Source organism: Natator depressus, chromosome 16, assembly GCF_965152275.1.
Source record: "Natator depressus isolate rNatDep1 chromosome 16, rNatDep2.hap1, whole genome shotgun sequence".
Classification (NCBI taxonomy): Eukaryota; Metazoa; Chordata; order Testudines; family Cheloniidae; genus Natator; species Natator depressus.
The window spans coordinates 23419126-23446012 of NC_134249.1; the positions used below are offsets into that span (position 1 = coordinate 23419126).

Consider the following 26887-nt stretch of genomic DNA (forward strand, 5'->3'; position numbering starts at 1 on the left):
CCGTGTAATTGCTGAGGCATGGCTTAGGCAAGTAAAGACACTTGAAGGGTAAGGTATGAGCTTGAGTATCCTACATGGTTCTCTATTTGCCCAAGATGTGCCTCCCTGTCTACACTGCTATTTTTAGCAACGTGGTTTCCTGCTGCTTCTCACCTGCTGGAGCCTTTCCCAGCTGCCTTCCTCTGCCAGAGCCTTTCACTAACGTGTAGCTACATACCACAGTGTGGACATGGTGTGCTGTTCACTGCAACATGTAGCTACACTTACACCACATGCCACTGCCAGTGATGTAGTATAGTGCAGACACAGACTTAGTGGGAAAATAAGGAAGCCAGTATGTGTAAAATTTGCCTAAAGTAATTAGACATGATGAATATTCATTAGAAAGCAATTATCAATCCTATGTAATGAGATTTTGCCCTCAAGCTTTTGAATATCCTAGGATCGTAAACAAAACTACAACAGCTAGTTAAATTACAGCACCACACAAATCAGCACCTTATTCTACATGTTGTAAAACAAGACACTAACCATGCAGTGACACATAAACCAAGTAAAAACTTTTAAAGAACTACTTAAAATGATCTAAATATTAGTATAACTAACTAACAGCTAAAAACAATTACTAGAAAACAGGAGAAACTCATAAAAAAAGCGCCAATCAAGATTCTGAGCATGGAGGAAACATCCCTATGTAGGCAGCTAGCCAGGGAAAGGAAGGAATGGAGGCATTTGCGGGCTGCACAGCTTACCCTTACATCGGCTTTGACCTCTCAGAACCACAATGGGGTATTTGTGAGGTCCCAATGGGCTCTGTTATCATAGAAGGTTCTCAAAGCTGAAGAGCACCATTGCATGGGCATGAGTATGCAAGCACCCTACCAACAGGAATATGGAGAAGCTACCTTGAAAAATGTGTAATGTACTATAACTTCATGCCAGGCATTAAAGCCCCACCACATAATTTCATTAAATTTTCTCTTTGATTCAGGTTAAAAAAAAAAAAAGCCAGACCCAATTCAAAAATAATACTGCACTAGTGTGGTGTTAATTGTAAAAGCCTAAACAATAATGGGAAGAGAATGCTGCATCACATCTCACGGTAGATAGTGTTAATTTAAAACATCATAGCCACTGACATCAATTGAGTGAAACATACTGAGGAAGCATTGTCATCAGGACAAAACTGACTAACCTATGTCACCAACTGACTTCCGATAATATATTCACACCTATACAAGAGAATATGGAAATACTGAGGAGAGAGATTACACCACCATGCAGAGCTTATACCACTATGTTAATTTTACACAATTTATATACTCTAGCATTTAGGCACCATTCATCATCATCCTCATCATCATGTTCCTATTATGCCTCTGGCATTTAGGGCAGTGACGAAGCTCCTCCTCCCCTATCTGTTTCTGGCAAGTCTTTCAAATGGCTCCCCAGCTGTGCTGCAGGCTTTTCAGCTCAGCTTCCACAGCTCTTTGCTATGTTGTTTTTGCACAGCCTCGCTTTCACTTGCCTTCAGGTGTCCATCTTATTGCTATTTTGGTGATGGAATCAGTTTTCATCTGAAATACATGGCCAATCCACCTCCAACGCCTATTGGCAATGACGGTGCTCATACCTTCTTGGCTGTGTTAATAGGTCTTGGTTTGAGATTGTTCTGGGCCAAAAGATATGGAGGATTTTTCCGAGGTAGGTTGTATGAAATGAAGACAGTTTGGACATGTCATACTTTCTCATTCCCCACAATTTTGCACTATAAAGTAGTGTTGAAAGTACTGATAAATCTTGAGTTTGGTTTTGGTATTGTATTTTGATGATTTCCAGACTGTATTTAAGCTGAAGGTGTTCCTGGCTTTATTGATTCAGTTCCGGATGTCCTGGCACGTTCCACCATCCTGGCTGATGGGGCTGTCCAAGTACGTGAATTATTCTACACTGGTGAGAACATGATCCTCTATCCGTAGTGATGATGACGAGGCAATATTAAAGGTCATGATAATGCCTCTTGGCACGTCTTCTGTGTATGCCGCATTACCCAGACGATGGCAATTTGAAGAGGATAGCAGACATGACACACCCCGATGTACTCCTATTTTGACTTCAAAACTGAGCTCACTGTGATCAACACTACCTGTAAAATTGGAATAGAAGCTTTTGATGATGTTCATTATATGGAGAAGGATTCCATATGCCCACAGAATGCGCCATAGGCTGGTCCTGTGAAAGCTATCAAAAGCCTTCTCAACGTCAATTAAGTTTATGTAGAGTTGTCGTTGCCATTCTAAGCATTGTGCTATTATGTTACATAAAGTGAAAATCTGGTCTGTGCATCCACACCCTTAAAAAAAAACAACAGCTTGCTCTTTTCTGAGAACGCTGTCAACTGCCTCTGATAGATGGTGGACTGTGATCTTACACAATACCTGGCTTGGCCCAGATAAAAGTGTGATACCACACCAGTTATTACAATCACTATGAGCTCTTTTCTTAGGCACTATTACATTAATTTAAAGGTATATCAAAAGTCCCACAATAAAGAGGAACAAAACTCTTAGACACACCATTCAGTAAAGCTGGAAAAGCCCAACAGCTCTGCAACAAGAGGAAAAACCCTATCGCTCTGCTTTCCAGCAGACACCGATATGATCATTCCACAACAGCAGCATAAGAGAGGAAGGGATAAAAAACTGCACAGACACAACACACACTGACCACATTCTGCATTTTTACTCAGTGAGCTGTTTTAACAAAGGTGTCTAAATGAGGCATTAAGCTAGTGTGTTTGGTTTTTAACTAACAGAGAAAGTTTATCTATTAATAAATACTTTGAAAATAGAAGGCAGGAAAAATTAAACATATTTCTGATGTAATAAATATTTGGAAGATAACAATGACCAATTTTCAGCAACACCAGTGACCCTACTGTTTTCAATCAGAAAGTGATGACTCATCCATGGCATGATAACTCAAGAGAATTGTATTTCTTGTTATGGAGTGCCCTCGAGGAGCATGGTAGCTGGTTGTTTCCACTAAGAGTTTTGTATAAGGTAGGTGTATCAATGAACCATAAAAACGTCACATCAACACAGTGGGGTTGGTTCTGTCAGAAGCATCTGCAAGGAGACAGGCTGGAAATATCAAAGTATTCCATGTAGACTTCTCAATTGGTTCCCGACCAATGAGAGCTGCGGAACCAGTGTGCAGGGCAGGGCAGCGCACAGAGCTGCCTAGCTGCACCTCTGCTTAGGAACAGCAGGGACAGGTCGCTGCTTCTCGGGAGCCACCCAAGTGAGCCCCCCCCCCCCCCCCCCCCCCCAGATCCAACACCCCGAAACCCCTCCTCTGCCCCAACCGCTTTACCCAAGCCCCCTCCCGTGTCCCAACTCCCAGCCCCACACCCAAACTCCCTCCCTCTTAGTTAACCAGAATCACTTACAGGCACCCCCCATTCCTCCAACATGCTGGATAAAAAAGCTTTTACTGTAATAAAGCAAATGCACAGCACAATTTCCGACTTGTCTTTACCTTGAGATGATTATGGACAGAACTGGCAGGCTCTCAGCTCATAGAGAGGGACAGAATTTGCTATTTATGCCAGAACAGCGTTTCTTCTCTGCACAAATAGTTGCTTAAAGCTGGAAATATCCTGGTTGGGGATAAATTAACCTCAACGAAAAGTAACCAGGTGGCGGACTTTTAGGAATTAGACTCAATTTGTGAATTTCTCCAAGAACCACCAGGCTGCTTACTTTGGCCATATTTTCTATATTTATACTGCCTGTATTACAGTGAATAGGTATAACAACTTATTAGGGCAGGGCTGTAAGGGCAAGCTGTGCTGGAGCTTCGAATACTGGCTAGAAGATATACTCCACTTCCTCTCTCTTTCAGTTACAACTTGTAAACACAAAGAGGCCTTTGCTATATGCACACACTCAGTTTTATGCATTCTAGATTAATTTTGTCTTTGTATGAGGAATTAGATCACAAAATGAATAGTTAAAATTCAGCTTGTGAATACTCAGTAAAATTCACAGTTCAGCATTTGCCAGTTGAAAAAAAAAAAAAAAAAACCCATGCAAAATTGCAATAACTTTCCACAGGTTTAATGACAAACAATTCACACGTAATAATTAATAGGTTAAATCTCAGCACTCAATTACCACCAAATCTTATTTAACTTGCCAAATTTAAGAGCTCTTCAATCATAATATGAATTTCAGGAGACATTGTAGCACAGGATATTTCATTCCACTTTTAAGGTTTTTGCTTATTCTTCTCTACTTTACTTGATATTACATTTAAATCACAAGTGTTAAACAAATTAATTGCCAACAGTTCCTTTTTTAAAAAACAAGACACTGACTATACTTTGAGACTTCTCAGAGTTTGGTAAGTTTCCAGTTACAAGGTCTTGGCTTCTGCTGAGCACAGTTTGAAATAAAATAATGCAGCTTGTTCCTACTGCTGGATCATGCAGAGCCAAGTGTGCAGGCAAGGAATCACTGGCTCTCGCCCAAGACTTCAAACCTGTATTAAACTGTCACTCCAATCTCAATGCAGTTTATATATATAGTTGTAAGATACAAATGTATAGTAAGGCTAACTCTCACCCTGAAGAGCCAGATATGCTTTTATCTTGGACAGAGGCAAAGAAAGAGAAATAGGAGAAAGATGATAAGGAAGGAAAACACAAGCCTACTTGTGAAAGAGCTTATTAAGGAAAGCAAAGTGACAGGTAAGTAATGCTTCTTTCCAGACTACCTTACCAAGGGGTGGATCATGCCAACCAAGCACACAGGCTCTATAGTTGGGAGAAGCTTACCTTACCTTGATGCTGCCCCATCCCGCTTCCAAATTTATAATACTACATTTAATTCCCTTTTTCCTGAACCAAACAAATCACTCAACTCCACCTCCTCCATGCCCACACAAACTGATTTACATCCTAGACCTGGGTCTGTAGCTTCGTTCACTCTGACTCTACAGCAAAACCACAATGCTGGGTGTATATAAAAGCATACTGAAGAATACACTGCATAGGTCTGTCTATCTAACAGTTTTCTAAAATGTCCATCATTGTAGTATTTAAGTGCTACTGGTTCTTTAGGGTTTTGGTCACAAGAGTCTAAAGTTGTTAGAATGTCCCATAGATTATACTGAAACTCCTGATCTCATCTTCCTTTCTTAACTAGATAGATTATTATTTCTAGCTGGAATGGAATACAAGCCGGGTTTATTCTCTCTCCCTCCCCCTCCCAATACGTACATGTTATTCTTTTATGGTTTTGGTATGTATTGTTTCAGCAGTATTTTCTGGCAGTCTATGATGCAGTTATAATCTTATACAATCAAAATCAGACCTTTAAAAGGCCAGATGATACCATACAAATGGAAATAAGTGCTCTAACTTTAGAAAGAGCCTTTCAAGTATTTAGTCTACAGCATTAGAAGGCAATGTTTAGTTAACCATCCTCTGTTTATCATTTATAACGGAAAACAATCAATACCCATTTACAGAGCAAACAGAATGAAAACTTAACATTTTCTTTTATACATAAAATCACGATCTTATTGACTGATAAAACTTCAAATACATAATGCTAAACTTTGAACTAAGTCAGGCTAGGTTTTTGGTATTGATATGCAGCCATTTTTAGAAGAGGCAGCACTTTGGAGTGCTCAGCAGCTTTCATCTTTCAGATGCTTGATGGAACCTAAGTAGCATTAAGCCTACATCTTATCAAACAAAATTGCGAAAAATGTGGTTCTCTAACGTGTTAGAGCTCACCATCTGGGTTCATCAAGAGAAGGTCACCAGAAGTTCTGCCTGAAAGAATCATTTATCTATTTTTCTTTCAAATAAGCGTATGAAAAAGGGTTTTACTAACATGGTGTAAATGTTATTATACAGCATCTGTATCAAGAGAAAAACTTTTTCATTCAAACACTTGAGAGGCCCGAGAACCTCAGAAAAGTCATCTTTGCCATGGGATTTTCCACAGCCCAAGCACAGTCATACATTTATTGTTTTTTAATATATACGCACCTGATTTCACACAGACATTTTTTAGCCAGAAATCAGGTATGTTGAATACATCCTGACAGCATACATTTACTTCTCTGTTCTGCAATTCCCTGCTTCTGTCTGTTTATGCCAATGTACATAATGATTGTATGGCTATTAATGATTCCAGTGATTTGCGATTATTTCTCAGTATGCCTACAGTGCCTCATCTCTGCATACAGTGTCCTTTTAAGTAGGGAAGAACTCAGAAGACTGGCCCTTTGTCATATTCATTTATACAATAAATCCAACTTTAATACAATATTTCTGCCACCCTACAAACAGTTTTAAATCTGTGTTTACGCAAATTCTAGGTATCCCAGATGATCTCCAGCATGACTGGCACTTTTTAAAATGAATTGTCAAGAGAATATTCTGAAATTTACTTACAGTGCTCAGTTTACTACAGCAGATGAGGATGCGACGTTCATATAGCATACTAGCGTAGAGATGCAGCATGTTGTTGACATCGACGGCTACAAAATACTCTGTCAGATTTCTCTAGGAAGAAAGATGAGAGAGTTTTTGAGAAAAACTTTACAAATACAAATATCTTCAAGATAGAAGAGAACCTTAACTTCATCCTTCAATCAACTGCCACCAGAAAGTGACCTACAGGAAGAAAGCAATACGTCAGCTCAAGTCTGGGGTGATTTTGCTGCTACAGCCTGTGCTTAGTTTTGTTATTTTTTAATTAATGCTCCCAAATGCTCAGATTTCAGAAAGTTACACAGCTTAGTGTGATTTCACTCTCAACTCCTGCAACTTAAATATGGAATGAGGAAAATTTTTTGTGAGGAAAATAGGTTCTCTTATGCACACAAAATATATTCCTGAAATCTGAGAGTAGCCACAAATTACAGCTACTGGAGATTTCTTATTCAGCTAACTGTAATTAGCTGACCATGTAAAAATCTGCTAACAGCACAATTTACTCCAGAGCAACCATGAAAATGGGGAATATACCAGAAGCATTTAAAATACAATCCAAAAAAATGATTAGGTAGTATTTTGAGAACGTTAATACTCCCATCACCCTGGGAAGGAGAATCAGAAAGCATCCCTATACTAGAGATTGGAAAACTGAAGCAAAGGAGAGGGGAAGCATCTTTTGCAAGACTACAGAGCATGTCCATCTAAGAGACAGAATTAGAACTCAAATACCCATTTTCCAGTCTAATGCTCAGCCTATGTATTTATTTTGGCTTATACTACAACAAAAAAGCAACCTATCCAACCTCTGCATGCTCATTAAAAACGTAACATACAGAGTGAAACTTTAGATACACCTCTCACACAAACACGAAAAAGGACGGCAGAGCCAAGGCTCCTTGGCCACTACCCCTCCACTGCCATGTCTATTGCTGAATGTAGAGGGAATGGCAGAAGGAGAAGTTACTCACCTTGTGCAATAAATGGAGTTCTTCGAGATGTTTGTCCCTACTAGTGGTCCACGTTGGGGTACTAGCACCCCAGGTGCCTTTGATTGGAGATTTTTTGGTAGTAGTGCCCATTCAGCCCAAGCATGCACCCTACATATTCTTATGCCCTGTACCAAGGATATATAGGGCTGCGTGAGCAAACTGCCCTCAGTTCCTTCTCCACTGCAAAGTCCCACAAGAAGAAACTCTGAAGCAGAGAGGAAGGAGTGCTAGCAGTGCATCATCTGTAGTGGGCCACATCTCGGAGAACTCCAGTTATTGCACAGAATGAGTAACCTCTCCTTCTTCAAGTAGTGTCCCCATCGGAGCTCCACTTCAGGTGACTTAGAGCAGTATGCTCAACCAAAGGAGGCAGCTTTGGATCAGAGTCCAATACTGAAGACAAAACAGCATTCCCAAGGGCAGCATTTGATCTAGAAAAATGAACCATCGCACAGTGCTTGGAAAAGACGTGTATGGAAGTCCAAGCTGCAGCGCTGCAGGTCTCCACAATGGGAACATTTTTGAGTAAAGTCATCAAGGTAGACAGAAATCTTGTGGAATAGACTAATACCCTAAGAGGAAATTGAATATCAGTAGATTTGTAACAAGAAATAATACATCCAGAAATCTACCTAAAGAGGCTCTGGGTGCAAATTGTGGACTCTTTGGACTTGTCAGCGGTTGACATGAACAGTCAGAGATTTTCTAAATCACCTGGTTCCGTCCAAATAAAAGGTTAACACCTTCTTGACATCTGTCGTGAGGAAGGTATCCTCTCTGGTCTGATGTGGTTTTGGGAAGAAAACCAAGAAATGAATGACTTGATTGATGTGAAATTCAGACGATACATTAGGTAGAAATTTAGGATGCAGATGTAATGAAACTTTTTCCTTGAAAAACAATGTAAAAGCAGGGTCCGCCATTAAAGCTCCCATTTCCCTGACTCTTCAAGAAGTGATGACCACCAAGAAAGCCATTTTCATGGATAGCTGAAGAAGTGAACAGGTGCCCAACGGTTCAAAAGGAGGTTTCATAAGACACTTAATTACAAAGTTTAAATCCTAAATGTGAAAAAAAAGGTTCCTCAACTCCTCACTGAATCTCGCCATGGTGGGATGAGCAAACACTGAAAGTCCCTCAACTGGGGAATGAAAGGCTGTTATAGCTAGGGCCCTACCAAATTCACAGTCCATTTTTGTCTATTTCACAGTCATAGGATTTTAAAAATAGCAAATTTCATGATGTCAATTAATTAAATCTTAAATTTCAGGGTGTTGTAATTATGGGGTCCTGACCCAAAAAGGAGTTGGGGGGGTCACAAAGTTATTGTGGGGGGGGGGGGAGAGAGGGTTGTGGTACTGCTACCCTTACTTCTGTGGTGCTGCTGGCGGTGGCGCTGTCTTGAGAGCTGGGCAGCTAGAGAGCGGCGGCTGCTGGCCAGGAGCCCAGCTCTGAAGGCAGAGTCACCGCCAGCTCAATGCAGGAGTAAGGATGGCATGGTGTGGTATTGCCACCCTTACTTCTGCGCTGCTGACTGCAGAGCTGAACCCTTGGTCAGCAGCCACCACTCTCTGGCCACCCAGGTCTGAAGGCAGTGCAGAAGTAAGGGTGGCCTCCTAAAATAACGTTGTGGCCCCCTGTAACTCATTTTTGGGTCAGAACCCCCAATTTGAGAAACACTGGTCTCACCCACGAAATCTGCATACTATAGGGTAAAAGCACACAAAAGACCAGATTTCATGGTCCGTGACGCATTTTTCATGGCCGTGAATTTGGTAATGCCCTTATTATAGCCACCAAGTGAACCCTGATGGAACTCTACATAATCCTGACTTTTTTGATACTAGCAGATAGTCAAGGATCATTGAGAGTGAAGAATGCCTGGATGAAAGATGTTGATGGTCACACCAGCGGTGAAACCTTTTTCTTTTCTGCAAGTAAGAATTAGGCGTAGATGCTTCCATACTATTTAATAACACCTACTGAACAGGAAGTCTCTATCCCCAAGAACCATCAAGTAACCAAGCCCAATTCCCAGGATGGGATGGACAGTTCAACCGGCATCTTGAGAGAGAAGACTGGGATTGGACAGAAAACTCATTCCCAGACAAATGGCAAGGTAAATCAGGTAACGACACCAGGCCTGTCTGGGCCACACTGGACCTATTAATAAATCTTGGCTTTGTCCTATTTGATCCTGTTTACCACCTTCAATATTAGGAGAGTGGATGGAAATGCATAGAGAAGGTTCCTTGTCTATGGAATCAGGAAAGCATCTCCCCAAGAGTAAGGGCCAAACCCCCTCTCAAGCAAAATTGTTTGCACTTCCTGCTAATAATGGTGGCAAAGAGATCCACTTCTGGAAATCCCCAAGTCAGAAAAACATTATTGAGAGTCAGAGTCCAGCTCCCATTCATAATCATGGGAGAAGTGTCTGCTGAGATTGTTAGCTATGGCGTTTTGTAGCCTGGAACATAAGCTGCTGAAGTGAGGGTGTGATTGGCTATACGCCAGTTCAATAACTTTATTGCTTCAGTATAAAGGGCATCTCGGTGGGTCTATTGATGTAGAAAATACAGACTATGTTGTTCTGTCATGTCAAGACATTTTTGATCCTTTTCATAAGGTGTAACTTAGCACGGTGCTGTCCACCCCAGTCATTCACTGCTTTCACAACTAGGGAATAAGAAGGACGGGAAAATAAAAATTCAGAGTCCTTGGCTGGGACATAATATTTTTTATTGGAATGCTTGCAAGTTGGTGGTATTGTTGCCAGGGTCTGCCAGATGGTCTTAGCAGGGTCCAACAGAGCCATGTTGATTGGCAAGGCAACATGAGCAGAGGATGTCCATTGCAGAATATACAGGAGCTTATGGTGAGACTCTCTGATCACCTCTAATGGGATCTGTAAAGAGACTTCAATATGTTTCATTATGTCTTGGAACTGTATGATATCATCAGCCAGAGAAGGTGAAGGAGCATAACTGTCTCATCTAGAGAAGATGAGGAGATATTTGTTTGTGGAGTAGCCTCCTGCTCTTTAAAGGATTCCGACACCTGACGTAATGGAGGGAGTATAAATAGGTGAGGAGAATATCTCCTTCTTGGTCTCCACATCAAAAAGTGTAGGAGCTTGTGAAAATTGTTGTCTATATGCAGCCCAAGAATCCCAGCAAGGCCACTGAGAAAGTCCATAAGGCATGGGAGGCATCCCATCCAATGCTGCTTGAACCAGTGCAGAGGGGCACGAGTTCATCCCAGAAGTGGCTCCCCTCTTTCACCAAAAGTGGCAGGAGGAAAGTCCCTTGGATGGTGAATAGGGGAATCCTGCACTGATATTTGGGAGTTGAAAGAGAAACCCTCCTTGTCTAAAGGAGGAGCTCTACCCATCCCAGAGGGTGCTGGAGAACCGAACAGTACCAGGAAATAGTTCAGTCTTGGTGACCATGCCACTCTCAGTACCAAGAGGCATTCAGACTCTGGCTCATCTGAAACACAGAAGTCTTCGGAGTATCTGAATTCCTGTGGCACTGTGTGGGGTTGAGTTTGTACAGGGAAAGGTTCCACAGTCAGTACCAAGGACATAGACTGCTCTGGTCTTGTCTGATGGAAGTATACAGTACCAACAAAGATGGCTGGGGAAGAACAAAGACAGTATGAGAAGCATGGCATCTCTCCCATTCTGAGGACATGTTGGTGGCCAGTTTATATATAGAAGATACCAAAAGAGTTGTAGGTACTGCCCTTTTAGAAGTAGAGTGCTTAGATTCCTTCGCTATAGTGCCCTCCTCCTGTGGTATGGAGGAGGGTCTCGGTACTAAGGCATTTGATGCCTTTCATCTTAGATGAGCTCAGAGCCCCAGGTGCAAGGTTCATACCAACGGAGCCTGGAGCCTCAGCAGTACCCACTGCAGGACACAAGGTCTCCAATGTGGACTTACTTTGAGGAGACTGAGGCTTTCCTGAAGTGGACTCTTTAAGAGGAGAATGAGTCCTCCAAGGCTCTCTCCTTAGCAGATCTGGGAGAACATGCAGATGTCAACAGGGCATTATGCTCACTCAGACGTCAACGTCCAGCCAGAATCTCCTGGCCTCAATCTGAGGCCGGACAGAGAGAATGCTCCATCATTAAGAGTTTACATTTTATCTCCTAGTTCTGCTTTTGAATGCTGAACAGACAGAACACTTTTGAGAAATGTGCGTTTCTCCCAAGCAGCAGATACACCAGGAATGCCCCTCACTGACCGGGATAGCTTCCTAGCAAGCGAGGCAACATTTGAAACCCAGAGATCCTTGCCTACCTTGGGACAATGGGGATCACAAAAGAAAAGAGCACCACTAGGAGGGAAGGGATTACAAAAACAAACCCCTGCTACAATCAAAACAAAGTATAGAATTAATTTAAGTATAAGGAAAAGGAAAAAAAATTAGACTAAGGCATAACCTTTGTATAGCGAAGCAGGCACACTAGCATCCATCTCAGGCTGAGGTGGTTGAGAAGAAACTGAGGGCCATTCACCTGCACAGCTCCATAGATCCTCAGTATGGGGCACGAGGATGTGTAGGGTGCATTTCTGGGCACTACCACCAAAATTTTTCAATCAAAGGCACATAGGGCACAAGTGCACCTGAAGTGGAGCACCCATAAGGACACTACTGAAAGAATAATAGACCAGCTAGGGGCAGGGCTACTGATACTGGCAGCCAAGGCAAGATCCAGGCAGATACAGAGCTGAATCCCTGTGAATGCTTCCTGCAGAAACACCAGCACAGCTCTTCTCAATGCTGCTGCTCAGGTTAAAGAGTGACCATGCAACATAATTGTAACTTATGCAGCTCTGAGAAAGAAACAAGCTACATCATGCAGCTATTTACCCAACTCCCTCTCCTCCCCATCCTAGAGGACCATGCTCCCTTGCAGCAGGCATTCCCTTCTGGGCAGCTCTGCCAGTGTTCCCTCCACACACTGCAGTGGGGAGAAGCACATGCTACTGTTTTACTTGAGTAGTGAAATGGCTCATGGATGACAGTGAGTAAAATATTAGTCACCCTTACTTACACCTTACTCTGTAAGCCATCCCAACTGAAATTAATGGCGTACTAACTCATGGACTAAGGTGCTTCTCAGTCTGAGCAAGGCTGGAAGAAACAGGCTCTTAATTTGCAGAGAAGGTTTAAACTCAATGCAAACTGCATTTAAAAGAAGTTTTAGAATAGGAAGCTTCATCTGATTCAGGGCACATCAGAAAAGACCAAATTAATGGATTTGACTCAAAATAAATTGCTTGTGGATGTACTATAGGTTGCTGAAAGGTAAGTATGCATATTTATACAAACAGCACATGTGATAAAGCAAAATTAAGACAAATCATTTGTTCAAGTGGGATCTTAATCATCATAGAATAAAGCAGAACACAAAAAGCAGAAATCAAATAGGATGTAGAAGCTTAAAGAAGCTCAGAAAGCCCATTAGCACTTTTGACAGATCCAAAGATAACTCTAAAACCACCAATACTTGGCCTGAGGAGTCTGCCAAGAAGCTTCATACTGTGCAAAAATATGTTCCACAGCTTGCCATCCAAATACAAAGGAAGAGCTAGAGACAAAAATTACGCCTGATTTTTGGAGGATTTTTGTGATGATTTTTAAAAATAAAATATTCAAAAATAAACTCGCTTTTGTTAGTAAGGAACAAAAAGGTATAAAGACATCAGTCAGGTCTCATTAGACCCCTTGTTATGGAAAACCTATGGCCACATACAGGTATATTTTTAAAAAACAACACACTTTGCCAAAACCCCATTAAACTGTCATGTACTTTTTCTGTATTTCTCGGCCCATCTGTGCTGATTAGCAAGATATTTGTGTCTAAACAGAAGCTGTCTCCTTTAAAGTTCTGCTTTCCCCACACACCCATCTCTCTGTGATGCCAAAACACAGTGCGTGACGACACAGGTTTTTCCAAGTGGTATGAATCAAGATGTTACAAATATTAGGGGGCCCATTCTTCCCTCAAGGAGCATGCAACTTCCACTGACGTTAGCAGAGTCGGGCACAGCAAAAGGAGTGTAGAATCCCTGAATTCTGCCTGAACTGAATCAACTACACAGAAAGTGAAAGCTTAAAAGATTAACAAAAATCTATCAGGAGAGGCAAATAAAGGAAGAGAACTTGACAATTTAATGGGGAAAAGCTGTTAAGGTTTTGTAAAGTTTGCCTAAGCATGACAATGGCTTTTTGAGACATTTATATATCTACATGTGGAGAGTTTTATATGGTTTTATTTTTCCTCTCTAAAGATCTGCAAATTTCTGAAAGTGGAGAGAGCACCTATAGAACATGCAGGATCCATGGCACGATACTGAGGCTGGGCAATGCATGTGCAGTGATTTGCACATTTATTTATAAAAAAAAGATGTCATCTTTAAAGAGAAAATTGAGATAAGTTCAAAATAGGTGGCTACACCTCCTAAGTTGCTAAGCTGAAAATGAGTAGGAACCAAGCTGCTTGAAAACAGAGAAGTCCCAATGTACTCAGTACAGTTGTTATGTATTTGATTTCTCACCATTTAAAACTCTCCTTGGACATTAAAGCTGAGATTTCTCAAAGAATTTAAGGGAATCAGGTACCCAAATCCCATTAAAAATCAATGAGATTTGGAAGCCTAACAACTCCTTCATGCTACTTTCACAGTCCCACCCTAAATTCATTCAACAATTACTCTTTTTTTATTGTTAATAGGTATGTGCACTTTTTGTTGATTTTATTCAGGCCAAAAGATCTCACTCCTGCTTCCTCCTCCTTCACCATCATCCCAAAGACAACTTCTCAATAGGATTACAATTGAGTGTACCCCCTTCTGTGAAATGGAACAACAACTGGGGTCACAAATGTAATAGTAAGTGCACCATAACTTCTATGTATGCTAAACTGCCATTAAAAATGTATATGCATCACTGAAAAACAAATTCTTTCAAACTATCATAGCTAGTCACTCATCTCTAGGTCTAAACTTCATTTAATAGTCTTTTGTAAATTTCCCTTTTGGAATAGGCCAGATTTATTTAGAAGCACATCTTCTTCCAAATGTCACACATATAAAAGTTGTTCTTCAAAGATCTATCAGTTGCTTAACATATTAAGTAATCCATAATATATTTTATAATGCCAGGATGTAGCTTTTGGAGGGCAGGAAAGAAGAAAGAGGTGAGTATTCTGTTACAAATGGTCTAACTATAGGAATATAAAATTACTAGTTTGAAAAAAGTTATGGAACTCAAGAACTTAAATCAGATACATATATTTTAATAAGTGAGATATCATGCAGTTTGAGGTTGTGATGTAAAATGCAAAGAATATATATCACAGCACATCAGAAAGAAACTTCCATCATCTCTGAAACAGCTAAATTACCTGACAAATCTGAAATACAATGGATTCCGTGTGTCTAACACTACTTGGTAATATATTTCCTGCAATGAACCCAATTTGTTTATTTCTGAAAGTCACAATGCATTCATAAATCTTTCATATATCCTAAGAAATCTTTTGAAATAGTGAACTCTCAGGTGTTATATGTAACTGTCCACACTAAATGCTTTTGTGGATCATTAACCATTCTGTTCTGACACAAAGCCAGATAATTACGACAAGTTTGTTAATGTTCCAAATGGAGTTCTATGTGATTTTCCATTAATCATTACACACAACTTCAAACTCTAGCACTACTAAAGATTTGTTAATAGAGGCTTAAAAATGTAATTACTGCCATGATATGTGGCATTATTAAAAATGCAGGTCAACTGTTTAAAATCTATAAAGATTTATGTTCATTTAATGCCTTTATATTATTGTCTATATAAACCACAATCCTACATGAAAGTTACCTTGACAGACAGATAAAACCCGAGTGTGCAATTACACAATGATATTCATTAGCAAAGAAAAGCACTGCTTTTATTAAGTAGAAACCTGAGAAGTAGCTGAGAATCGTCTTTAACAACAAACCTTAGACTAAGGGTTTCATTTTCAAAATTTGTTTTTATTCTTTTCTTACACTGAGACCTAGATTGATGAATTTGCACAAAAATTTATTGGACTAAGTTTATCACATCAGTTGTTGTTTCCATTTTATTCCCATGCCAGCAAGTTAAAGAAGTATGGGTTGGATGAATGGACTATAAGATGGATAGAAAGCTGGCTAGATCATCCGACTCAAAGGGTAGTGATCAATGGCTCCATGTCTAGTTGGCAGCTGGTATCAAGCAGAGTGCCCTAGGGGTCAGTCCTGGGGCTGGTTTTGTTCAATATCTTCATTAATGATCTGGAGGATGGCGTGGACTGCACCCTCAGCAAGTTTGCAGATCACACTAAACTGGGAGTAGTGGTAGATATGCTGGAGGGTACGGATAGGATACAGAGGGACCTAGCCAAATTAGAGGATTGGGCCAAAAGAAATCTGATGAGGTTCAACAAGGACAAGTGCAGAGTCCTGCACTTAGGATGGAAGAATCCCATGCACCGCTATGGACAAGGGACCGAATGGCTAGGCAGCAGTTCCGCAGAAAAGGACCTAGGGGTTACAGTGGATGAGAAGCTGGATATGAGTCAACAGTGTGCCCTTGTTGCCAAGAAGGCTGATGGCATTTTGGGCTGTATAAGTAGGGGCATTGCCAACAGATTGAGGGACGTGATCGTTCCCCTCTGTTCGACATTGGTGAGGCCTCATCTGGAGTACTGTGTCCAGTTTTGGGTCCCACACTACAAGAAGGATGTGAAAACGTTGGAAAGCGTCCAGCGGAGGGCAACAAAAATGATTTGGGGACTGGAACACAGACTTATGAGGAGAGTCTGAGGGAACTGGGATTGTTTAGACTGTGGAAGAGAAGAATGAGGGGGGATTTGATAGCTGCTTTCAACTACCTGAAAGGGGGTTCCAAAGAGGATGGATCTAGACTGTTCTCAGTGGTAGCTGATGACAGAACAAGGAGTAATGGTCTCAAGTTGCAGTGGGGGAAGTTTAGGTTGGATATTAGGAAAAACTTTTTCACTAGGAGGGTGGTGAAGCACTGGCATGCGTTACCTAGGGAGGTGGTGGAATCTCCTTCCTTTGAGGTTTTTAAGATCAGGCTTGACAAAGCCCTGGCGGGGATGATTTAGTTGGGGATTGGTCCTGCTTTGAGCAGGGGGTTGGACTAGATGACCTCCTGAGGTCCCTTCCAACCCTGATATTCTACGATCACATCAGTTGTTGTTTCCATTTTATTCCCGTGTGTCTCCTCTGCATTCTCTGTCAGAACGCTGAGGATCCCTCCATTAAAGCCCCCATCATCCACATTGATACTCACATTGCTGGGACCACATTATTCCCTTTGAAGCCTATCAACACCAACCAATGATCCAAAGGAAATGCTTTTTAGCAACACAAGGCAATCCCCTCTCCTTCAGACTGAACATTAAGCTTTCAAAGTGTTTCCAAGTCCTTCTGGTCCAAAGCCTTTTCTTTTATAAAAGCCTTGATTCACAAGCATTCATCATGTCTCCTGTACAGATATTTTGGGAAGTTGGCTCATGCCTTAGAACTCAAGCCAACGTCACTTGCAGATGTAACAGACTGAAGGTAAATAAAACTATACATTCTGAAATCAGTACTGTGTGGTATATCCTGTATCCTATTTTAATCTCTGCTGGTGATTCATTATTTGATCACTCCCAACTCAATCTCTTTGTGACTCAACATACCCATCTGTAAAATGGGAATAATACTTCCCAACCTCCTTGGTGGCCTCACTGTAAAATCTTTAAGATCATTAGATGAAAGAAGAAATTAGCATTAAAACATTATCACCACCACCACTTGGGAAAAGATACCATACTCATTCAAACCAGACTGACTGCTGATTTAGCTTCAGGACGTAAGCCCTGTATTACTCCTAATGTATCAAAGTTCTATGAAAACCAATGCCACAAAAAATAAATAAAGCATGTGTATTAAATTTAATGGTAATGTAAAGACCTACAGAAAAGCGGGTAACTATGTATATTTGCAATGGGAAAAACAAAGGACAAACATCTGCTGCACAAACTCACCAAGCAACACACTAATAAATAATTAGAAGGTCTGGCTGGATTCTTTATTTTTATAACACAAATGGATTTTTTTTTTTTTTTTGGTGCAGCATCTGACCTCAGAAGGTTTTGTCCTTTATCTAGCAGCAAGACTTTGAGATATCAGGCAGGCAGATTTGGAAAAGGCCCATAACAAGGAGGTCTAAAGAGTGGTCAAGGCCAGCAAATGTCAGCTAGGTCCTCTCTGTGTTTGACACTTGCAGACCTCTCCCCTGATGACACATCTGAAGTACGGTGAAATCTGTACAAGACACTGTACAGACACTGGGCTGAAGTGTATCTCTGAAGAAACCACTCAAAAAAACCCAGAAACTGAGTAAAGTTCTGCTCAACCTTCATTAAGAAAGCTATGTGGTATGCAACGGACCTTTACTGGTCCCTTTGTGATCATTTAAGACAGTCCCATGGTCTTCTTAAAAGGTCCCTACCATGCTCCTCCATCCCAATTTGTCTACATGGCCATCATCCTTAATAATCTGCATCTGGATAATGGACCAAACTCTTGATTTGTTGCCTGCCACTGTGTAGGTATGGCAGAGAGGAAGCATGCTGTCTTCACAAAAGAGAAAGTTAGCCTTAAAACCTCCTACCAGTGTATCCACCAAGCTGCAGAGAAGTCCAGAAAACTGGAATTTATTGCCCCAGCGCTTAGCCAGAATTCAGACACCAAATTGTGAAGACACTAAGAACACACCAGTGGGGCAGGATAGAAAATGTGGGAGAAAATACCAAAGGTGATATCTTGAAAAGTCCAAGGAGGTTTTATACAAAACAACTGCACTTCACCCCTTCTGAAGCCCTAGCAATTTTGGCATTTTAAATATTATGGTCTTCAACTAGAGATATTTAAACTCATCATTAACATTCTGGACTCAAAACAATAAATAGCGTTATAAAAAACTTCAGAAAACATTAAGAACAGCTTCAATATAGTGTATTTTTCAATCTTTCTGATAAGCTTAATTTTAAAACAGAAACTATGTCTCACAAAAATGCACAGTCAGTCAGTTACTGAAGTTATACTTTTGTTCTGCTTACCGAGTCTGAAGCATCATTGATGGCAGCAGCAGAACTATGGAAACCGGGTATATTAACTGTAGTTGGGAAACCAGCAGAGGGAGCACAAAACTTTAATTTGGGGGCAAGTGGGTTGGAAGTGACAAAACCCAGGGTTATTTTATTATTGGCTCATGGTGAAATTGTAAATTTTCTTAAAAAATGAAAGATCTTTAGGATTTATAAAACAGGAATGTACACAATTTTAACGTATCTCAAAAACTAAAGTTTTTTACAACATACCTTTCTAGTTTGCCTGTTTAGGTAAAAGTGAAATAGATAAAACTTCTCATCTGCCTCACTCATGCATACATATGCACAGCTGCACACACTCATACCTCCTCTATCCCAAAATGGTCTGCCATGGCGTCACTTTGAAAAATACTTCACAGATCTGTACTTGATAACAATTCAGTTTTAAATAGATTATTATAGTATCTGACATTGGCAAATGGCACGTAGAAGGCTGAGCTTCCTTAATTGACAGACATTAGCAAAAATAGTCAGTTTTTTAGTCAGTCAGTTTTGGGTGGGCTGAAACTGTACGTGTTTCTCTTAAATAATAACTTTTTATCAAAGATATTTTCATTCATTCAAACTAAGTTTGCCTTGCAAACCAATCAGAAAGCAGCAAGCTTTATCAATAGTGGTAAGAAACAGCCACTAAGACACCTATTGCAGAATAAGCCATTTTCCTGATGAGCTATTTTATTTTTAAATATCCTTATTTTTGGGAACACTAATTATTAATGTCTGCACCTCTGAAAATAAACATCTTGATTTCGCATTTATATCAAGAGACCATTATTCTGTCACAACTTCCCATTCACTTGGTATTTTTTCTTAATTAAATAGACAATTTAATCTCATCATCTGACACTGTAAATCATTTGCTCTAGAGAGAATACTGGAGAGAAGTTTTATGGGGTTAATTTACAGTAATTATGGAAAAAGCTAATTTATTGTGTCACTGGTTAATCCTGCAGAAGCAATTTAGCAGCAGACATCCTGTAACACAATTTGGTACAGCAATATTTAATGTTTGAGAAGATAAACAGTGGAAGACTTTCAATATCTAGTACGAGTTCACAAAATATCGTGTAACAGGAACTACTACCTCTAAGTGAGGATAGTTTTTTTTGTCTTGCTGTTCTTGAAATTAAAAGGAAAAACTGTAAAACGTATAATCCTCTATGCTACTCACATTTTCAGGGATACTAGGAAGCTCTGTGATGTCAGGCACATTAAAGTAAGAATGCTGGAAAGGAAAACACAAAATTATTTTTGCATAGTTAAAAGAAATACAAAATATTGCTTGGAATCAGTAATGTGTTGAGCCCATAACTGCAAAAGGAAACTAATATATAACAACATTTTATATCAATTACCAATTAGATCATTTTGCCATTGATTTCAAAATTTAGATTTTTTTCTCAAGGTTAAAAAAACACTATATCGAATGTTGAGTTACAAAGTATCAAATATCTTTAAAAGGATAAATTACATGTAATTCTTGTACTTCAGATGTATTAATACACATAGCCTCACACTAGTTATGACCTATGTCAGAAGAACTCCAAAGCTTTCTGTAATTCAGACCATCTTTCCTCAGCCCACTACAAGATCCATGTCTGAGTACAGAACATTCAACAGCCAGCTCCTTTTTGGCCTAAGGTAGTACAATATTAATATGTTTCACTGTTTAGGCAATAAAAGAGATGGAGCTGTATCTAAAAAGGGCTCCTACTTTCAGAGAATGAAACTGACTGGTAATTCACCCTTTGTGTTAAACTAGGGAACTCTCATAATTACCCTCCCCAATCGCTGTAGGAAATACAAAGAGTTCTGATGCAATAACAATGGTTGCTCTTGATCTCCTTGACATATCTCCTTTTATATATTATAGGATTCTCCAGTGGTACCTTAAGAGTGTTCCTGATGACTGCTTGAGAATGATTGAAGCTCTGCAAAATTATATCACCTGGCAGAATAAATGAGAGTTCCTCTAGGGAAATATATACTGTGAAATTAAAAAAGCACCACCATTTAAGAAAGCAAACAACTTTTGGGAATAGGATTTTTTTCTAACTTAAGGTATATAATTTATTAACTATTCTCCTGCTTATTGTCTCTTGAATCCCATGGATAACAGAAACACAGAGCAGCCCTGTGCAATGCACATTTGCATTGCTATGTGGTTTGGAAAGTTCACAGTAGATGGTGTCAAAGATCTGCACCAAATAATGCTCCAACCTGCCAAGTACCCCCTTTAGATGCCCTGATCTACCACACCAGACAGACAAACTACCAAGTTTGCATATGGCAAATTTTGTCCATAGCAGATGCTGTTGCTTCAAGTCCAGCTGGTCATGGTTAAGACATGCATAATGAGCAGATAAACATCCATTCATTGGTTATATCAAAAACTAGCCCAAAAATAAATACAGAGCTAGAGAGTTGCAGTGCTAAAAAGATTACTATATGGCAGAAGAAACCATTATAAACATATAATGTCATTCCCACATTTGTAAACATACAATACAGAAAAGCCCTGACTGTAAAGATGCAGCAAGTTTCAGTGACTGTATGTGACTGATACAATAACTGATTGTACAGACTACGAGCGATAAAATTAATTAACAGTGTTATCTAACTACAGAACTTGGCCACTGCAAAGAAACATCAATGCGACTTTTCAAAATTTTTTTTTTAAAACATGTTCAATGATTAAATGATTGTGCAGCACAAAGAAACAAAGCTGAACAAATTATCTCTTTCAGGTGCAATAAATGGTTCCACTACGGGCCGGAGGATGGCAACAAATGGGAATCCATTCTCTATTACCAAAATGTTTTAAATCAACCCACAGAAGTAAGAGGAGGCTGGAATAAGTACAAAAAGTAAGGAGGAGGTTTGTATGTTACATCAATTGCTAATGTTGCCATATACTGAAGGCCATGTGTGCAAAGTGAAGTACATATATAAGTCTTTGCAGGATCAAGACCCATATATTTTTCATTCATGGCTTTCAAATACCAAAACTCGCAATTTGATATCCTGTTTTATGGTCAGTTTACTTAATCCATGGCATGTTAAAGAAGATAATGCTGTTTGAGTAATTTAACTGGAAAGCTATTTTGCGTACACCTTTTTATTTTTAGCTATTTGAAAAACTGTCTAGTTTTTATGTTGGTTTCCTAGTTTCATGATCCTTCACACCACTGCAATTTGTGAATTGCTTAATGGAGAAATTTACTTGCTTTACATTCCAGGAAACTATTTTTGTTTTATTATTTGCTACTTTGATAATGCAAGACATTTTTGATGTTCTTATTTTGGGAAGTGAGGGTAGTTAGACACACTTCATATTTTTGTTTGTAAGTTAATATTTTGTATATTTTATATTATTTTGAATTTTATAATGTGTTATAACACTGGCACTTTATTTTGTGTTAAAGTTTTTTGGGGGCTGTTGTGCTCTTGCAATGTTTCCACAAGTCACACAATTCTATTGTATATACTGATTTATCATACATTCCATACTTTATGAACAATTTTTCGGCTGAAATATCTAGTAGCTGAAACAGCTACTCTGACTACAGATAAAACCGGTATGCAATGCAGACTTTAGCTTCCCAATGTGTCACTATTTTAATTTGAATTGAAAAGGAACAGAGGAAATGGAATATGGAGACTACACAATTAATAGGAAAAAACTCCACAAGCTCTTACAGATCCATCAACTTGTAAACAGCTAAACTACAATGATTAAATAGCCCAAAACAAAAGTAGTCCCTAAGCTGTCCTTTGATATTCTTTCCTGCTCCAGTGCTCATGAAATGTTTGAGGCAAGGGGAGACCAACAGCATTCCTTGAAACCACTGGTATGAAACAACTGAAATATCCCAACAGATCATCCTGTCTCTGAGACAGCTTGTCCTCTAGGTCAGGCAGACATGCTGTTCATACAATAGCTTTCCCTGATAGGACTAGGTCATCTCCACTGCCAGCTGGTGACCTAGCTAGGCCAAACAACTGCTACCTGTCGACTGACATTACAGGGTGGAGTGATGAGAGTAAGCTGTTTGTAGCCAGCAGTTAGTTTTAAAAGGAGGGGGAAAAGGGAAATGAAAGAGGGAGACAGATAAGCAGAGCTGTAGCTGTACATCGGCAGCTCTAAATGTGAATTCTAAAAGCCAAAGCAGCACACAAAGCAACATGTTGTTGAGTATTTTTCACTGGCTCTTTCGGTTTTAGCAATTGCTGCCCAGAACACAAGGTTGATCCGCAAACATCAACTAGAAGAAAACAAAGAGAAATCTTTCCCTTAAAGCCCCACCAACCCAACCGTAAGTTCTTCCACTAGTTTTTCCACTAAGACTGTAGCAGAATATAACAACCTCAATGCAAGTGTGAGGAGGAATAACTATTGTTCAGGTGGGAAGGAAGGAAAAACCACCAAAATCACATGCACCAAAGTGTTAGTGCTCAGAGTGTTGCTCTGCCAGGCAGGGAACTCGGGAGTTTGCTTCCCAGTCTTGTTCCTAATGCAGGCCAGCAGGGGCTGGGAGTGCTGCAGAGATAGGATCATGAACCCCAATAAGAGGAGTATTGTGTTGCTCAGCAGTGACCCCTCAAGCTGATAAGGAGCAATGCTCACAAGTGTCCATACAGAATCCCACCTACTCCTCTACAGATCAAGGATGGGGACTCTTTTCAGGATTAACACTAGGGAAACAGAGAGGCTCTTCAGGGCTTTAACAGGAAAGGGGGCATGCACAGCTCCCTGTCCCTGAGGGAAAACAATATAATCTGCCACAAGACTCAAAAAGAAGAAAGCGCTGTTCTGATGTTTTTCTCTTACAATGTTACATAATGAAAATGTGTCTCCTTAGTTTGCTGCTATTTTCCCTCACTTACCACACTGAGATGAACAGGTGTTCCTGGGTCAGGGATGGGAAGTTTATGAAGTGTTTCTAGGAGTTCATTCCTCTGACTGTCCTGAAATAAAAAGGTACCTGCTTAATAAAGGAACACTAAACAATAAATTGTCATCTCATGCCAGTCACTGAGATGTAAGTATATGGGTGCTCTGAGGCTAGATCACTTGCAAATGTGAGGAACAGATGCCAAAAGGATTTATACGGCAGACTCAAAGGAAATGACACCATTTTCTATGCAAATATCCTGGCGATATAAAATGCTGCTTTTAGAAACAAAATACATCTTCCCACATGTAGGTTTCTACATTTTGAAATCTTTCAAGAAATCAATGAGGGCACCATCCTATGCATTACTATGATTTCATCCCAGGGAGGGCCAGCTTCCATAGCAACTCTTTCATAACAGAAACTATTTGCTTTCAGCTGAAGACATCATTATAAAAAGGCAAGCGCTCCTTCTTCTTCTAATCTGTACAAATGTGATAAAATGCAAAATACGACTATTACTGGAGAAATGGTAAGGGAATCAAGGCAGTAACATATGACAACCAGTCAGATTATAACAGTACTGCAGTAGCCTATCGTATCTGAAACATATATGATATATACAATGTCTAAAGTTTTCTACAATATGCACAATCTCCATGCACCACCAACTTTCGTTTATAGACCTAGAACTGACCCTTAATATTTTCAGTTCATATTTTGAATGAAATATCAAAGAGCATACTTGAATTCCACAACACCACCCCACTTTTAAGTGCAAAAGTCTATGTCTTCTATATTGGTAAGACAGATGGGATGAGCAACAGGAAAAAGGCCTTTTGCCTCAGCAGACCTCGTTTCAAATCTGTATCGGGTCACCACATAAATAGGTTTAGAGAAGACATCTGTCCAACACTCATGGAAGCACAGTCTGTCTGTCTTTCAGGAGGCCCAATACCAGAACTACAGGGATGCTATGGCCATTATTAAGATACATTAACAGAATTCTGGAGGAACTTTCATGGTACTTGCCTAACTAAACTGTACCTGGCTTTCTCCAATGACTCTTTCTTGGATACCAAAATTAACCTAAAACGTGTTGCATTTCTCAAAGCCCTTTTCATGAGAGTAGCTAAGTAGATCATAAAGCCCATTCTGTAGGACTGTATGGTACAGATTGACAATTCAACTGGCTATTCTCCTATGAGCGTACTGCCTATATGGTTAGTTTTCACCCTATCTAGTACATTTAATCTTTGCAAAATGAGAGAGCTCAGAAAAGTACCTGTCCTTTTGCTGTATAATCTGCCAAGATGTTGAGCAGCTTATAAAAGACTTCAAACCATGGGAGATAACTAAAAAACAAAAAGGAAAAAGCACAACTGTAAGTTACTTGAAAATATCATCATGTAATTCTAGATTGGCAAGTTTTGCTATACACAGTAGATGCATCGTTAACAAAAGCCACACCATCTGAGCTGACACTTTGATAAATGGCTGGCAGGAAGGTGTGCTAGTACTCTCTCCTGCAGTGGGTGTGGCCAGGAGGGTGGGCCATTGCAGTGCAGCATGTATCGGCCACTGGTCCCCTTCCTTTGATTGCAGAGCTTCCAATAATCACTCCTGGAGCTTCTGGCCACAGCATGGCACCACCATGAAAAGCAGCAATGGGTGAAAGTAGGTCTAAGAATCGGAGAAATCAATGCTGGAAATTCATAACAAAGGCCACCATTTCCAAACTTATTTCACTGCACATGCAACAAATGGATGATCATACAGAAGTCATAACTGTCTATGCAGTCATTGGTAACATTCTGGAATTGTTTATAAGTGCACATATTGTTGGACACTTTTTTAATTATACAAAATTTTCCCATACTGCATGCTTAATTACTGACCTTAAATGCAGCTGTTGGGGCCATAAAAAGGGTAGGAAAAGGTGGCTGTTCTGTAATTGGATCCTGCCCCCCTCTTTTTTATTACAATAACATTATTTGCATATTCTTTAAAAAATTATTTCTTTTTAAAATGAATCACCAGAATGATGGGTATACTCTCTTACCCAGTATCTATAAAATTCCACTTATTCAAGCTGTAGTTAGACCAAGAATACTACTTACCCTGAATGCAAATTTGCCTCATTTATACCATATCAGTTCTTTACAATAATCAGTAATGAAGAGTCAACTTTCAAAGGCGCGAACATGCTGAAAATTATGTATCTGCTTTTTCACACTGTATGGCTATTTAGTACTGCTATGCCTTCTAGGGACATTTCCACTGCACATAAACAAGGACAGACAGCTAAGACACTATTCTGTGCTGTAGGAAGCTTTGCTTGGATTTTGTACCATTCTTGCATGGCAAGGATCTTTGATTATTTTTTAAATCTCTGCAAGGAATTTCCCCTAAGCTATAGTGAACAGACAAGCTAGGAGTACGAAGCATAAAGTGATTTCTCTGTTAATCACAGATGCCTTGTGAAGCAAATAAAGTATATTTTTGATATAGTTGGACAAAATTTACAGCCTTTACACAATATGACTACATCCTGCCAACTGTAAAGAAATCAGGGCCCCTATGGTTACTAACTGTACAGCTTGTAGTAATAAATGAAGTGAGAAGCAATATACGTGACAGATAAAGTGAACAGCACTCCATCATTAACATTTGTTTTGAAGCCAGCAAATGCTACTGTAAAATTTAAGTAGCTTATCAAAATATACTGATAAGCAACTTAGCTTTTCACATTATATGACAGTACTATCGCTTATGTTAATATGTTTCAAATGACTCTGGGAACCACATATTGACTATTGCACAGACAGAGAATTACCACTTTAAACAACGTTTAGTTTGGCATCACAATGTAAACATTCAAGAGGGATTAGACAGATAAGTTTCTCTCTTCCCATTTAGTTAAATAAACCTCAGCCGAGTTAAAAGCCATTATAATAGTAACAAGAAATCCTCTCAGAATAAGACTCCTGCACAGAGATTAACAAGAACCTGGTAAACAAACCCATACAAGCATCAAAAAATATTTTTCAAAAGAAGGGTTTAAGGCTGCTTTTTTTTTTTTTTTTTTAAAGCTAACAATGTGAAAAAGAAAACCTACTTCAAGGAAGACATGCTAAATTAGACTTAATCAGGCAGGACTCCTTAGCTGAAAATGTCATTTACAAAATCAAAATTATAATATTTTAGAAGTTTTATTTTTGCTTTAAACTAGATTTCTGTCAATAGCTTATAAGTAGTAAATGAGAGA

General features: G+C 39.6%; 1 protein-coding gene across 2 annotated transcripts in view; it reads right to left on the bottom strand.

Annotated features, from left to right (window-relative positions):
• Positions 1 to 26887, bottom strand: part of DENND1A (DENN domain containing 1A) — a 373522-nt gene that overhangs the window by 178820 nt on the left and 167815 nt on the right. For both annotated transcript variants that reach the window (XM_074973359.1, XM_074973358.1), the window contains exons 6-9: positions 24905 to 24974; positions 23612 to 23692; positions 19896 to 19949; positions 6473 to 6583 (exon numbers count right to left, since the gene is read on the bottom strand). In XM_074973359.1, the coding sequence (XP_074829460.1) occupies positions 6473 to 6583; positions 19896 to 19949; positions 23612 to 23692; positions 24905 to 24974 (316 nt within the window). The remainder of the gene's footprint in view (positions 1 to 6472; positions 6584 to 19895; positions 19950 to 23611; positions 23693 to 24904; positions 24975 to 26887) is intronic.